Source organism: Phycodurus eques, chromosome 8 (genome assembly GCF_024500275.1).
Source record: "Phycodurus eques isolate BA_2022a chromosome 8, UOR_Pequ_1.1, whole genome shotgun sequence".
Classification (NCBI taxonomy): Eukaryota; Metazoa; Chordata; class Actinopteri; order Syngnathiformes; family Syngnathidae; genus Phycodurus; species Phycodurus eques.
The window spans coordinates 18,794,393-18,811,077 of record NC_084532.1 but is presented as its reverse complement, the minus strand read 5'-3'; the positions used below and the strand labels follow the sequence as shown (position 1 = coordinate 18,811,077).

Genomic DNA, 16,685 nt, shown 5'->3' with positions numbered 1-16,685 from the left:
TCACACCTGCCCCCAGCTGGTCTTCTGCACCCCTTACCTATCCCGAGCCGCCCTTGGTCCCACATCGCCTTTGACTTCGTTACCGGCCTACCCCCCTCTGAAGGTAACGCTATCATTTTCACTATTATCGATCAATTTTCTATGTACGTCCAATACATTCCCCTACCCAAGCGGCCCTCTGCCTTTGAAACTGCTAACCTCCTTGTCCAACATGTCTTCAAACTCCACGGAATCCCCATCGATATCGTCTCGGACCGAGGTCCTCAGTTCTCCTCCCTTGTCTGGAAGGAGTTCTGTAAAGCGGTGGGCGCAGCAGCCAGCTTGTCTTCTGGATACCATCCACAGACCAACGGCCAGACGGCGCGGGCAAATCTGTCCCTGGAATCGGCCCTTTGCTGCGTTGCCGCACGCAACCCCACCTCCTGGCACTCATTTCTCCCATGGATTGAGTATGCCCACAACACCCTCACCAGCTCTGCCACTGGTATGTCTCTGTTCATGGCCTACTACGGTTACCAACCTCCATTATTTAGGGAACAGGAGCAAGCGGTGGCAGTTCCCGCGGTAAGGGATCACCTTAAAAGGGTCCAGGCCATTTGAAAAGACGTCACGGCGGCCTTAATCCGGTCCGCAGAGAGGAACAAATGGCTTGCGGATCTTTGCCACTTTCCTACACCTGAGTACAAGGTGGGTCAGTCCGTTTGGCTTACCTCCCGTGACCTCCAGACGGAATCCTGCAAACTCACTCCGCGCTTTATTGGTCCATTCCTGATCACTAAAATAATCAATCCCACGTCAGTTCAATTAAAACTCCCGCAATCCCTCAAGATCCATCCGACGTTCCATGTGTCTCTGCTCAAACCTGTCTCCACAAACCTCTCAGCCTCCGCTTGCTTCTGGGACCAGTGAAAATCGAATCGTGACATCTTGAACATTAAAGCAGGGAAACTATGAAAAAAAATAAGAATTACAAAATCCTTTTTTTTCCACAGCACTGTATTTGCTATATTCCATCCATCCATCCATTTTCTTTACTGCTTATCCTCACAAGGGTCGAAATTCTTGGGGATAGGGATGCCAATCCCTGTGTTTGTCCAGTGCATCGATTCTGGGGCCTTTTGGTCACAGCCCACACTTTTAGCCACCACACTTCTCGAGAGAGAAGTGCAGTTTTAGCACGCCAGGTGCAAGCAAGTATACATTCATGGAAAAAAGTATTAGACCACCCTTGCTTTTCAAGTTCTTTTATTTTTATGCCTGATACTACTAAAGAAATATTACCTGAAGAATAGAATGAACACGACAAAAATGCAGCTGTTTCCATAATACTTGATGTCCCATTTCACATGCTTAAGCTTAATTGTATTCCCAGTGATTTTGGTTGGTATCAAGAAAAAACCAGAGGAAATGGCTATATATCAGCTCTTAAATTAAACTCCTAGGAACATTTTGTTGTCATCATATTTTCCAAACAAATGTACCTTTAGTTGTACCAGACATTGAAAATGAACAACAAACTGTAGAAACGAGGGTGCTTATTATTATTTTTTTTCCATCAATGTTGTATTAGTGAGTAGTGTGTGACTGCAGGACACAGATAAGATAAGATAATCAAACTAGAGTGGGCAATAGGGACTGAGTCTGACCATGAATAGCGAATTTCCATGAATAATTGACGCTCCCCGAAAAGCAATTATAATTGTCTATATTAATTGTTTAAACCAAAAATGTACCACAAACTATGATCCCTAAACACTTCATTAGCATTAAAAACATCTCTAAACATTGCTGTACCTTTAAAATAACAGAACAGTAAACAGCTTACAGCTAAGCACTCACATCCATAATGTACAGTACATGTTCGTACGCGCTGATGATGATGAAGAATTACTGTGGCGGTGTGGTCCCGTGTAAAACTGAACATTTACAAGATTTACATCGATGATGGCGACGCTCCTGGAGCGGCCTTGTGGAGGTGGGAAACTGCTCCGTCTGCCACTAGGAGTTAACACTTTTGTGTTTACTGAACCGAAACCACTGGATCCATGCAGTGACAGCACAAACTGGCAGTCGTATTTAGGTTGAGCAATGATCCGCTGAGCTGTTAATATGGATTCCACTGGTTTTAATGCTGTGTTTTGTCATATTATGGCGAAACTATTGTGAGTCAAAGCAGCTGCAGCAGACATGGGCGGCCATCTTATCTATCCACTCCTGCTCCCACACGTGTCTATCACAAATCTAACATCACTGCTGTTAAATATGTGATTGGATGAGCGGGTCAGGGAGTAGGAGTGAGCGTGTGTGTTTGCAGAACTTCCACCTAGACACAAAACAACCTTCTGACTTCCACCATGGAAGTTTGGTTGAGCGGGCAACTATTTTGATGGGGTTATTTTGGCCTGTTTATGGCCAAGAGTAATGGTTGTCTCAATTAAAAATACACTGCAATCCAAAATATATAAATATCACACATAGGTTACTAGAGACAATACATTACCACAATTTTTTTAAACTTTTTTGCCACGTTAAAATAAATGGAACATATGACTTTTTCCACAAATAACAGAGGACACGCTCCCCCACAAAATGCTGCTAATAGGTGAATTCGGAAATGCCCAATTGGGAATGTGTGTTTTTTTTGTTGTTGTTGTTGTTGTTGTTTTTTTTTATAATGCATTGTAGCTTAAGTAGAAGAAGCTACACCAAAAGGCTTGTAGCTGAGAGTGTATTACTGTATATTCTGCAGGATGTACAGTGACTTCTGTCCACAGCTCGGAGATCCACTGCACGAGAGGAGCAGTAGCCAGTGTGTTCACTACTACAATAAAGTGGCGTCCTAAGGACCACAAATGCTGGTGGCCATAGACATGCAGGGACATATAAATGTCCGCTCAGGCTCGGCTGGTCCTTGCTAATTACAGGCAGCCAGTTTGGTGTGCAAACTTCTCGAAAAGTGTCCCATCGAGTTGAAAGGCTGCGATAGACTGGAGCAGCTCAGCAGGGAATGAAAACATATTTAATAATAAGGTCCTCTTCAGTCAACTGTGTTATGGTTACATACTGTTCTGTTTTTTTCCCAACACATACGCACTCACACACACCATCACTCACACTGTGGCTGTCTTTGTTGTGGTAGAGCAGCGAGCAGGGAAGGATACTGTCAAAAGAACAATTTGCATGCAGCTCACATCTTGAGCTCTTAGACATCTCTGTCTTTTTTTTCCTTCTTGCTGTGGGTTCAGGCCCATTGCTCTCTCCTGTTTTGTGTGTTTGTGTGCATGTGCGTGCGCGTGTATGTATGTTTACTAAATTAAGATGCCTCACTGGGGGAATGAGTCCAGGCCCATGGTGTGTGTCTGTGTGTGTGAATGCATATTGAGAGGTCCGCAGTAGTTGCAAGGCCAACATTCTAAATGAAAATCAAATCTAAAAATAATCTAATAAAATGTTTAATGGCTTTGTGAGGATGTGGATCCTTGACACGATATAAACAATCTTATCTGCTCCCAGTTGTAATTGTGCTGATTAAAAAAAATAATAATACATTGCTTTCTACTCCAAATATAATTAAATACAATTAATGAAAATGAAGTCAATACCAGTACTGCAGTATTTCACACCTGTGGGTGACAGAAAAAAATATTTTTTTTAAATTTAAATTAATAATAATAACTGCGATTGGCTGGCAACCAGTTCAGGGTGTACCCCGCCTCCTGCCCGATGACAGCTGGGATAGGCTCTACCACTCCCGCGACCCTAGTGAGGAGAAGCGGCTCAGAAAATGGATGGATGGATGTATAATAATAATAATTTGTCATTATATTTTATAATGTTCATGTATTTATTAAACATGGATATATGTATTGTATTGTTATTTAAAATTTTGTAGTATAAATATGGATATTTTATTTATATAATACATTTCTAATAATTACAAAAATAATCATGCTGCAGCTTTGAGTTCACTGTTCACCACAACTTTACAAACTAATTGAAAAATTAACACATTTTTAAGGTATATAATTAGCATATTTTTTCTGTTTTTTTCATTAATCCAGAAATAGAAACAAAGTGGGTGTGCTTTTTCTGTCGACTTCCAAGTTCATTCTGCCTGTGTGTACTTCCGAATAGTTAAAAATAGATACGCCTGAATGAGTAAACAGGGGCGCCATCGCAGCAATGACTTTAACAATGGGTTTGGATCCGTTAAAATCCTAATGGTGTTTTAGTATGATGTCATGCTAAAACTTTTGGTATTATTTTATGGTAACAAAATGCAAACTTATGATTGAAGATCTCAGAATGGGTGCAATAGGAAAAAACGAGGAATGCATTGAATAAAATAACTGGAATTGTATTGACTATCACTTACTAATACATGATGTATTGCTGTAAAATAGACATTCTGCACTTAAACTAAGATCCTCAGTTTGGGAACACCTGCCTCCCTGTTGTCGAGCAGAGCGTCTTCCAGGTTGTCCCCCTCAGACACACACATTTACAGATTGTATGCAAATGTGTGATTCCACCCCTTATTCTTGGAGGGTAATGTTTAATGACAGGTGACAAGTGTATTTAAAAACACATTATAAGGCACTGGTGCGAAAGCACCCTAAATATTCCTCCTCCAATTTCTGACTCTCCTCCTTTTTTAGCTTATTTTCACATACTTACGCAAGTTCACAGTTACTCTGAGAACACTTTGATCCTGAAATGCTCTTCAAAACCCGAGAGGAAGAGTCTGAACTTTTCTCTGCCACAGCAGCAGCAGCAGATCAATGCAGTATCTGGCTAAGGGGTTGCCCCAGTTGCTAATATGTAGAATACATTGATGTGATTACACCTTTGAATAACAATCCTCATGTTTAAACTAGAGTACTGATTGTAACTGAAGTTGTCATGCCAAAGAAGTATGCTGATTTAAATAAGAATAGTGTATACAATGAAGTTATTTGTAGAACTTTAATGAGTATATTTTCTATGGAAATAAGACAAAGTGGAATTTTGTTTATATATATATTATATTAGATAGATAGATAGATAGATATTTTATTTTGCCACACGTGTCATTTCCAGCCAAAAGATACATAATCAACAACAGAAAATCTTTTCTATTCGTTTTTTGGCCATGTTATGAATAAAGTTGTACACTGCATATTAGTATAACACAATAGAGTAGCAAAAATTGATTTTCTGTAAATGTTAACAGAAACAACTTTTAAAGATTTAAAATGTGTTTTTATTGCATTTGTCAGCCCGTTAAAGAAACATCAATCTCGTCGTCTCGTAATGAATCCATCTTCTCATTTATTCCCCATCTCTCTCTTCTACCTCGCCTCTCAGATTATCAGTAACATGGAGGCTCCAGTGACAAACGGACCAAGTGGAGGAGGCACCACAGCCAACGGGCCAACCACTAACAACCGCGGTTGCCCCTCGCCCATGCAGACGGGGCCAACAAATGACGACAGCAAGACTAACCTCATTGTCAACTACCTGCCACAGAACATGACCCAGGAGGAGTTCCGCAGCCTTTTCGGTAGCATTGGCGAGATCGAATCCTGCAAACTGGTTCGCGACAAGATCACAGGTACACAATGGAGACTTCTGTGCTGTTTTGTGTTACTTAGGTTTAGCTTTTAAAGACTCCAGACACAGAAAACAGACAGGCACTGCAGATATAAGAATGCAAAGCTTTATATCTACATGTACATTAAAATATTTCAGAAATGAGTTTGTACATATGCACAAAAAGTTTCTAAAATAGCATTGTTTTGGTGGACATGGCTTCAGTTGAATATGAGCTACATGTCAGCAATTTCACTGTACTAGAAACTACTTAACAGCTCAGGGGTTTTCTACACTTCCCATACATTAGTGGAGCATGCTGGAGTATCACTTATGTAGTATCATTACAAAACACCAAGCCAAACTACTCTAAAAGTAGTTTTGTATGTGCTCTGATTTTCTTGAAAATCAGTAAAGACAGTTGACACAGCTGCACGTTGCAACATCTCTGCCCACCATGTGGATTTAAGCTGTGCGACTCAGCAATGCAGCAAAGTGCCACGTTCTCCAGAGTTGTTTGAATTAAGCAGAGCCTCCTGCCGCTAATCATGGCAGTAATCTCATCGTGGTGGCAGTGTGGGTGGCCGTATGGCAGATGGATCACGGGGGGTGGGACGGGTGCATCTCTTGGATAATGCTCCATAATGGCTTTCATTTTAGCTCCTACTTAATGACACTCCTCTTCTGATGACACTCCTCTTCTGACAATCTCATTAAACAGCAAACAGGCAGCAGCGATCACCAAGCAGTGTTTGGATAGCAGGCGGGCAAACAAGACATCAACACTGGAATAAATATGCGTACTGTGAACAAAATCACTCAATTTAATTTGCCCTAAAGATAAGTTTTGGGAATGATAACAAATGTGTTGCAGCCAGTGACCAGAGTAATCCAAGCCAAGTTTCGAGGATACTCTGTTATTTCTCTTCAGAGTCATTTCCCTCTTTTATCGTAATAGGCCACAAAATGGAGTCAGACGCACTAGGATAATGGAGGCTCTTGTGTACCAAAATAAAACTGGCATACTGGCTGATGTTGTCCCCATCGTCTACCTCCACCCGGTTTTCCCCTTAAATGTGATTTTCCAGGTGGCTAGGAAGCCGGCTGATGGCAGAGTTTTCATGTAAACCGAGTCGCTGTAAACCTGCTCAAACCTGTCGAGTATGAGCCTACTGTTTGCTGCCTTACATTCAGCAAGACTCATTCAAGGATCGCATTCAGCAAAGCGTAGATATGTGCTCAAGCCTAACCATCTCAATTTGGATCAACACTAAATTATACATACAAATAAATGCATACATCCATCCATCCATTTTCTGTTCCGCTTATCCTCACAAGGGTCGCGGGTGAGCTGGAGCCTATCCTAGCTATCATCGGGCGAGAGCCCTGAACTGGTCGCCAGCCAATCGCAGGGCACTTATAAACATACAGTCATTCGCACTCACATTCACACCTATGGGCAATTCAGAGTCTTCAATTAACCTACCATGCATGCTTTGGGGATGTGGGAGGAAACCGGAGTACCCGGAGAAAACCCACGCAGACACTGAGAGAACATGCAAACTCCACACAGGCGAGGCCGGGGATTTGAACCCCGGTCCTCAGAACTGTGACGCAGATATGCTAACCAGTCGTCCGCCGTGCCGCCTAGATGCATAGAATACCTGAAAAATGAAGGAGCCGATTAAAAATGCTCCCTTTTATTATTGCAATATTTTTTAAATGTGACAAAAAAATATCTGGAAACTGCACTTGCGCTGTATGACAGGTAGAAATTATTTAAACAATCTCTCTTTATGATTCATCTGAGTTCCACACCGCTGCAAACCAACCACAGTAATAAAACACATACTTTTCAAAAAAACAGTCAGTAGAGCTGAGTTTTCTGAACAATTTTAGCTCAGAACCTTAATTATAAATTTGGTTCATCCTCGATACCTAAACTTGTTAAAGCATACACTTCTTGCCTTGCATTGTTAACACTTTCAGGCAGATGTGTGATACAGCTCATCATGAGACAATGCAGGGGTACCTAATCAAGTGCCCTATGAGAGTAAGTCCCTTTACTTGCTTGTATCTCTTGATCAGTCTTGCATCAGTCTTGAGCATCTTGAGTGAATCATGGAGGTTCACCAACAAGATGCAAGCACACGAGCTTTCAGTGGGACACTCGCACATGGCCACGGCTTCCTCTTTACGAGCTTCTGTCAGCTCCCGGGATGGCAGCATGGCGTGAGGCCTGGCTGGACGGAAACTGGAGCTTCACCTGTCACACTGGCTGACTTGAACTGTTTAAAAAGCTACCTTTGGGTGTCTGGCTTGCTCTCTAGACAAGCCCTGCCAGCTTGCCTGCTGCTTGTGTCTGCCTACTGTGCTCATAACACACAAGGGACAAGGCGGTTAATCTTTTATTTAATGCTACTTTACACGCAGCCCACACAATTTAAGCCCCAGGCATTCACCTGTGAATGTGGTGTCTGCATACTTTTAATGCAAATATGTCATAAAAAGTGTGTCAATGTTTGAATTAAGTGCACGGACTATGGTGGCTTTTACAGTTGGCACACTTTCAAGAGAAAGGGCATGATCCTTTGACACCCTGTCCACTTACTCTTGATACATTTATTCTTGAGTTGAAAATTTCCCGCCTGAAAATATGCTTCGAAGGCATTGGAATCATTCAGTGCCTCCTGAGGTTTTAAAAACACTCGTAACTGTATTGAGAGCTGGGGGGAAAAAACAGAGAGCTTGGAATGACGCACACAATGTTTTTTTTTTGGTTTGTTTTTGCCTAAATCAGCTGTCGAGTGCAGAAATGAAAATATTTTTTCATTGTACAATTGAAAAGTAAATCACTTTTCAAGCTGGAACAGGAATTTATTTATTTATTTATTTTTTAATATTGGTAGCAATTTATGCCAAATATTGTTTTTATGTCAGCATGAAAGATGCAATCCTTAAGCACACTTAATGAAACCCTCTTTTTTGCGTACTACTGTAGTCAAATTCAATGTATCACATTTATACAAGGAATCTGGTGAGCTGATGTGAATCATAATGACACTGTAGCAAGCCAAGCAGATGTTGGCTATGAAAAATAAATGGACTGTGATGTCAGCTGCAGAGTCGTTCAAGCCAAAGCTCCTCCGCTGACAGGCAGCATGTGAAAGCCTGCCGCCAACACAATTCTTATACACAAAAAAATATTTCAGGTATGCTGGATTTACAACAAGCACATCTCTGTAGTTCAAGCAGAGCACTTCCATTAACCTTGCCTTCACCAAGTGCGTTTGTTATGGTTCACCTCATTCAAAAAAAGTCCAAACTCTACCCTTTTTGGGCACACTTAAGTTGGGATACCTACAGTAGTGGTAGAGTAGTATCAAATGGTCAAGCTCTACGGCCTGGAGCCTTTTCATTGGTCGATCGAGAAAGGAGATTGTTGTCTTTAATTTACCGTGGCGTATATTTATATTCTTTTTTGAAATCATTAGTGCATCGCACTGTAGTTTCTTTGACGCATCAATCCCGCAACATACTGTGTAACAGAGCCGTAAAAGAAGGTCCAGCAATAAGCTGCTTACTAAACAGTGGAGGCGAAATATGGCCGTAACTGTGTGCTTTTTACACAGCAGCACGGCATCCTAGGATAATAGAGTTAAGTAATTAGGTGCTATGTCAGGACATATTTGTCAGACAACCACATTACTTTAAACACAAAAGGACTGGTGTGAAACTTCATGCCTGTCAGATCATCCTGGCATTCACTATCGCCACATGTTACACCGGCTCATTCTCAGTTGTTATTACCTCCAAAGGGGGATGATTGGTAGAACCATGCCATTTATACAGAAAAGTGACTTGTAAAGGGCAGATAAATTATAAAAAATGCTGTGCAATACTAGGCATGGGCCAGTATCAGATTCAGACAGTAAGATAACCTTAACCAATAATATTGTTGTGGTATTGCAATTACAGCTCTAAAATACATAATTTTAAAATATTTGGGTACATAACAAAAGCTTTTCTCCACTGTACACAATACTTTACTTTTAAACAACATACAGTATATAATATTTGGTGCATTAGTAATCGTAAAATCAAAGATAAATGATTTTTCTAAATGAATTCAAAGTGTAGTACCTTAAGTGACCAAGACCCTGCAGCTCAACGGTTATAACATAAATACTTAAATTATTTCTGTCAAAAAAAAACACAGCAAAATGAAATTAAAATACATCCAGTCTGTATTAAATGAGTATAGACCTGGAATATAACAAATAATAGACAAAAACAAGTTACAGATGCTAAATTTTGTTTTAGCACAACAGTAAAAGTATTTATCAGAAAACGAGTAGCTACTTCTCCCCCTGAAGTAACGTCAGAGTAGGAAAGTGCTGATGTTAGCCATGCTAGTAGCCATGTTAGCTGCCTTTGTAGTTTTTATTTCACCAATTGCAGACACGCTGACTAGCAGCTGGTTGCAAACATTAATTTCAAGGCAGCGTTATACATTAGCATTAACCTTGAATTTCTCAAAGAGTGATGGAGGGGCTCTCATAAATGTGATATCTTTTTTGAAGTATTGCCTCCTACGGCAGCCACTCTTCGTAAGCACGTTTTGCATGTCCTTCCTCTATCAAGCTGCGATACCTGGAAAATTCCTAACACCTGATTTTTCCAACAGTTAGTTAGTTAGTTGTAGGGCTCACTAACTACTTGTACCAACAATAGGAAGGTTCATGTCACTTTCCCTCCACTGACAACACCCAAAAAATAAAAACGAAAATTCTATTCGGATCATGTTTTACCAATGTGTGAACCTAGCTGAAGTGAGGGGAAATGTTGCATAGTTGTAGTCCCAAGTATCTTATGACTTTAGGGATATTTTTCATGATTAATTTGATAGAATTTCCATAATAAAATCTCAAGACAGGTAGAGTTTGTCAAAATGAATCACCGTTAAACTTCGTTTTATATGGAGCATTTGTCTATGCCCAACAGCAATGATTAGAAGCCGATCAGTTTCTCACATTACCACTTAGGTGAAAACAATTCCCACTACATTAGATTCACTACAAACTAACACTGTTCTCTATGTTGATGAACCATTTCAACGTTGAAATCCGTCCAAAACTATTCTGCAGAAGATCTGGTACAGCTTTTCTATCTCCAATTCATCTGAGCCTGAAATGGACTGAAGGGTAAAGATAGCGTGAACGAGGCTGACAGGGAACCGGATGAAAAAGGAGTTTGACGTCTCCGAAAGCCAGGTATTAAAAGACCTGCCAGGCTTAGAAGTACAGACACAAGCAGGCAGACACATTAAAGTTTCAGTCCCCCAGTGTCCCAGGAACGTCCTGTCTCGCTCCTTTTAGCGAGCACCCTTCCCCCAATCTCAACCCCCCCCCCACCCTCCACCCGTCTGCTTAGGACCCAGAATTGGACATGCTGAAAGCTTGCTCGGCTGCACTGCCCCTCCCGTGACCCTCATTTCAGGCTGCCTCTGTCCCTTTTCGTTCCACTCTGAGTGCCCTTTACATGGATCACAGAGGATGTGGATGTCCCCTGTGTTGGCGTCCTATCTGAAGGATGGATGTGCCTCGGGGTTGGTTTCCTCACCCGACATCCCTCTGGGTGCCTCGTACCTGATCAGGAAAGAGCCAGACAGTCAATTCCCCCCTACCCTGCCAGTGCTTTGACGCAGGGGGTGGATAGCTGAGGGCTTGTGAGCCTCTCAGTGCTCTCGGATTGGAGTCCAAGTAGGTGAAGGAGGCTACGTTGTGCAAGGCTGACGTAACAGGGTTATCCAAGACTCAAAGGGGCTCCTCTGTCTGCTGTCAGCTTGCCTTATAGCGCTCTGCTCCACAGCCTGCCCACCAGCCCACACACTGCAGGCTGCAGTCCACTGGCTCCCAGCTATGGGAGCCACCATGAGGGGGTGGTTTACGTTTGTGTGGGTTTGTCCCTGAGCTTCTAGGTGTGCAATTGTGTGTCAATGTGTATTGGTAGAAGCTAGGCATTGGGAAAAGGCGAGTGGGAGCCTCCTGACTGCAACATTGGCTGCTACCTTGGCAACCCAGGAGGGAAAGTCATGTTGAATGAGTGAGTGGGAGATGGATCCACTGTATATACTGTATGTGTGTGCGGGGGATGTGGCTCTGTTTATGAATTTAACTATTTAAACCACCAACTGTACAGCCATTATTTAAGGCCTGGTGGTCAATTGTTCTCATTGTGTCTTTGTGCAACCTTAGTCAATTGCCTCTTCCTATTATCTATGTAGCTAACCCTCTTAAACCCTTCAGAGTAGCCAACCTACATAATCAAATTACATAGTGGTGTAAAAGCAGTTAACTTACAATAAATTAAACGGTCTAAAAATTAAACTTAACTTAAAAATGTATTACTTTGAACCGGACTATTTTTAAGCAACATGAACTCTCTGTGACACTCAAACTGAAAAAATAGCCCCGCTGCAACAAATTTCATAAACATGTTGGACATGATGCCCTTAAAAAGGTATAATTTGCCTCACCAACATAATTTAAAAAATTTAAAAAAAACAGTAGGTGTTTTAATTGGGGCATGTTATATTCATAAAAAACATTACTAAAAAATAACTTGAAAAAAAGCACATCCTCTAAAAAGTGCATTGTATTGTGTAAGAAATACCTGTACATTTGAGGCTCATTTAAAGTAAATAGGGCGGCACGGTGGTCAACTGGTTAGAGCATCTGCCTCACAGTTCTGAGGACCGGGGTTCAATCCCCGGCGCCGCCTGTGTGAAGTTTGCATGTTCTCCCCGTGCCTGCGTGGGTTTTCTCCGGGCACTCCGGTTTCCTCCCACATCCCAAAAACATGCATTAATTGGAGACTCTAAATTGCCCGTAGGTGTGAATGTGAGTGTGAATGGTTGTTTGTTTATGTGTGCCCTGCGATTGGCTGGCAAACAGTTCAGGGTGTACCCCGCCTCCTGCCCGAAAATAGCTGGGATAGGCTCCAGCACGCCTGCGATAAGGATAAGGGGCTCAGAAAATTGATGGATAAAATTAATCGACTTGAGTAGAATAATTAAAAGTATCTGTAAACGGACCAAAAATGTTTTTAGAAATTTGGCACAAAACAGAGAAGAGTGTTACTCAAAAACCTGCCAAATTTGAATTAATAAAAGAGACCATGTATGTAAAATAAGGCATCATGAAATTAACCCCCGGCCTCGAGCTGCAGGACTGTGTGGGCATGCACCCTGAAGGCACTGGAGATATGCCCTTCACCTGTTAATCAAATATGTTCGCTCGTACGCTATATGCTCAAGTGTCTGTAGTCAAACTGGCTGAAAAACGTGTGTTGCTGTGTTAAATAAACAGTTAACTTTCCCTTTGTTTCTGTTATGTTGGGACCCACACACAAAAACACCAAGCGAGGCGCTGACATATTTGACGCCCACCACGGTTGAGTGAGTTCCTTAGCTCATTAGCTCGTGGGCAAGCGAAACTAATAAACAGTTTACTTTCCCTTAAGTACTCTGTTGTGTGGATCTATTGATGGTGCATTGAGTGAGGCTGTGGAGTATTGCAAGGACCCAACGTCGGTCCGCTGGTCTACGAGCTTACTTGCGGCTAATGAGTACTAGCATAGCAGCTAATAGCAGGCCACTTCGCAATAGAGCACATGGGTCACCACAACAGAGACACTGTAGCCCAAATAACACTATAACACGTCAGGGAAGATAAATTTTTTGGGTTGCAGGCATAGCTTGATGGCTAACTGCACGCTGTCGTAGTAGAACTTGGCAAAGCTATTCTTAATAAGTAACTGGCAATTGTGTCGAATTGCCACAGACGCCGCTCTGTACTTGTATCGTGGCAGAGGGCCGACTCATGTCCCTAGTTGCATCAGCGTGACCCGCCCCCAAAAAATCTGGACAACTGAGATGGTGAAGACTGTTTGATGCTATATCTCAACAATTCAGTGCTAAATTGTTCTCAGTCTTTCCACGTTTTTAGTTTCAAGTACAGTGGGTATGGAAAGGTTTTCAGTCTTTGTTATGTTGCAGCCATTTGTTAAAATCATTTAAGTTCATTTTTTCCTCATTAATGTACACACAGCACCCCGTATTGACAGGAAAAAAACTTAATTGTTGAAATTTTTGCTGATTTATTGAAAAAGAAAAACTTAAATATCACACAGCCATAAGTATTCAAACCCTTCGCTGTGACACTCATATATTTAACTTGGGTACTGTCCATTTCTTCTGATCATCCTTAAAATGGTTCTACACCTTCATTGGAGTCCAGATGTGTTTGATTATACTGATTGGACTTGATTAGGAAAGCCACACACCTGTCCATATAAGACCTTAAAGCTCACAGTGTATGTCAGAGCAAATGAGAATCATGAGGTCAAAGGAACTGCCTGAACTGCCTCAGAGACAGAATTGTGGCAAGGCTCAGATCTGGCCAAGCTTACAAAAATAATTCTGCTGCACTTAAGGTTCGTAAGAGCACAGTGGCCACCATAATCCTGAAATGGAAGACGTTTGGGACGATCAGAACCCTTCCTAGAGCTAGCCGTCCGAACAAACTGAGCAATCGGGGGAGAAGATCCTTGATGAGAGAGGGAAAGAAGAACCCAAAGATCACTGTGGCTGAGCTCCAGAGATGCAGTCGGGAGATGGGAGAAAGTTCTAGAAAGTCAACCATCACTGCAGCCCTCCACCAGTTTGGGCTTTATGGCATAGTGGCCTGACGGAAGCCTCTCCTAAGTGCAAGACACATGAAAGCCCGCATGGAGTTTGCTTGAAAAAAAAAAAAAAAAAAAAAAAAAAAAAACCTAAAGCAGTCCAAGATGGTGAGAAATAAGATTATCTGGTCTGATGAGACCCAGATAGAAATTGTTGGCCTTAATTCTAAGTGGCATTTGTGGAGAAAACCAGGCACTGGTCATCTATCCAATACAGTCCCAACAGTGAAGCATGGTGGTGGCAGCATCTTGCTGTGTGGGTGTTTTTCAGCTGCAGGGGCAGGGAGACTGGTTGCAATCGAAGAAACGATTAATGCGGCCAAGTACAGGGATATCCTGGACGAAAACCTTCTCCAGAGTGCTCAGAACCTCAGACTGGGTAATAGGTTCACCTTCAAAAAAGACAATGACCCTAAGCGCACAGCTAAAATACCGAAGGAGTGGCTTCAGAACACCTCTGTGACTTAAACCCAATTGAGCATCTCTAGAAAGACCTGAAAATGGCAGCCCACCAACGTTCACCATCCAACCTGACAGAACAGGAGAGGATCTGCAAGGAGGAATGGCAGAGGATCCCCAAATCCATGAGTGAAAAACATCATTCCAAAAAGACTCATGGCTGTATTAGCTCAAAAGGGTGCTTCTACTAAATACTGAGCAAAGGGACTGAATACTTATGGGTTTGTGATATTTCAGTTTTTCTTTTTTAATAAATCTGCAAAAATGTCAACAATTATTTTTGTTTCTGTCAATATGGAGTGCTGTGTGTACATTAATGCGAAAAAATTTAACTTAAATGATTTTAGCAAATGGCTGCAATATAAAAAAGAGTGAAACATTTAAGGGGGTCTGAATACTTTCCGTACCCACTGTATATTTAGTGTATTTATTTAAAAAAAATTACAGCCACTTTACAGCCGCTTTAACATACTTGAGAGGTAGAGGTAAGTCACATAAACATACGTCATGACAGGACAAGCTTAATATATTTTTCCTCCAACCCTGTTCTAAACAGAAAGAGTGTCACAACAGACAGGGTAAGAACCTCTCGATCTTTTTTTTTTATATATCTGTACAATCTATAGTGCACACAGTGGAACGTCTAAGGTTGAACAATCCGTTCCTGGATTTTCTGAGAAAGTCTGCTTTGTTAGAATATGGAAACTATTTTACCCTAGGAAATAATGGAAATAGGAAATCATTGCACATACCTAAGTACGTCATAAAGTTGCCTTTGTACCAGAAAGGTAGTAGTGTTGTGCCAACACAATGTGAGTGGTTCAAGTTGATTTGGGGGGGGATAACTACATATTTCCAAAGAAGCAGTAATAATACTACAATGGAGTAAATAAAATGTTCATGCCAGCAAGCACTCCAGATCAAAGAGTGCATTGTGAGCCTCGTCTGATGATAGAAGCAGATGAGGACGCTTTCATGTCAGCAGCACTGGGTTCCTATAGTTGCAAAGTACAACAAAAAAAAGCACAAAATAATTGCTGTCAACCTTGTCCACATGAACATTACAGCCCATGATTGTGACCATCACTCTGTGCCATGTACTGTTGCATATGAATATATTTTAACATTGTTACATACCTGTAAATCTGTCCAGCATGCATACTTCAATAATGACTTTGTTTGTCTATAGATGTACTTTAATGTAATTTAGTATCGTATATTCACGACTGTTCACATACGGCCACACTTTTACAAGTACACTCATAATACAAAATGGCTTAGCCGCACGAGCCACTCTATAGAAATAGCAGCATATTTGGCTTTGCATGGCAAACTTCCTTTACATGTTTATGCTTCTGCATAAGGACTGCCAAATTAACCCCCATCCGTTTCTCCACTATAGTGCAGTGTTATTGTGGTGAACACCCATTATTGGCTATTATCGATATTACATTTTTGGCAAAGGCAGACTTGCATAAACACATTTCTGGATGATTATATCATAGCCAACTTGATTGTTTCCATTTAGTGCTTTATTAGAGTGACATAATTTTCATGAAGAAGGCACCTTTATTACTGCAGCGCATTTCTGAGTCGCTGGAAGAAATGGCATAACTGGCACAGGAAGCAAGCCAACGTCAAATCAATGGAAAATGAAAATCTAACCTCATTAAAATCCCATTATGAAGAGCACTGCATCATTTGATTTCTTGGTTTTAATTGACAATTTAAAAAATATAAGTTAGTGTTTCCATTAAGCTAATTTATCAGTGAAAAGACGATTCTCATCATGCATCTTAATAGCTTCTCTATTTGATGTCACATGCTGTACTTACTGAAATTATTAACCAATATACCCGTGCTGAGTATGTGTATTCTGTAATTGGGTGTCTGGCTAAGTGTTTTTTATT

The 16,685-nt window shown here is 41.3% G+C and overlaps 1 protein-coding gene across 6 annotated transcripts in view; it reads left to right on the top strand.

Moving 5' to 3' along the window:
- elavl4 (ELAV like neuron-specific RNA binding protein 4) overlaps positions 1 to 16,685 on the top strand; it is a 114,634-nt gene that overhangs the window by 56,472 nt on the left and 41,477 nt on the right. For 5 of the 6 annotated variants that reach the window (XM_061683217.1, XM_061683216.1, XM_061683215.1 and 2 more), the window contains one exon: positions 5,347 to 5,593. In XM_061683217.1, the coding sequence (XP_061539201.1) occupies positions 5,347 to 5,593 (247 nt within the window). Of the gene's footprint in view, positions 1 to 408; positions 485 to 5,346; positions 5,594 to 16,685 lie in introns of those variants that run through there. The other variant, XM_061683220.1, reaches the window with a different exon arrangement.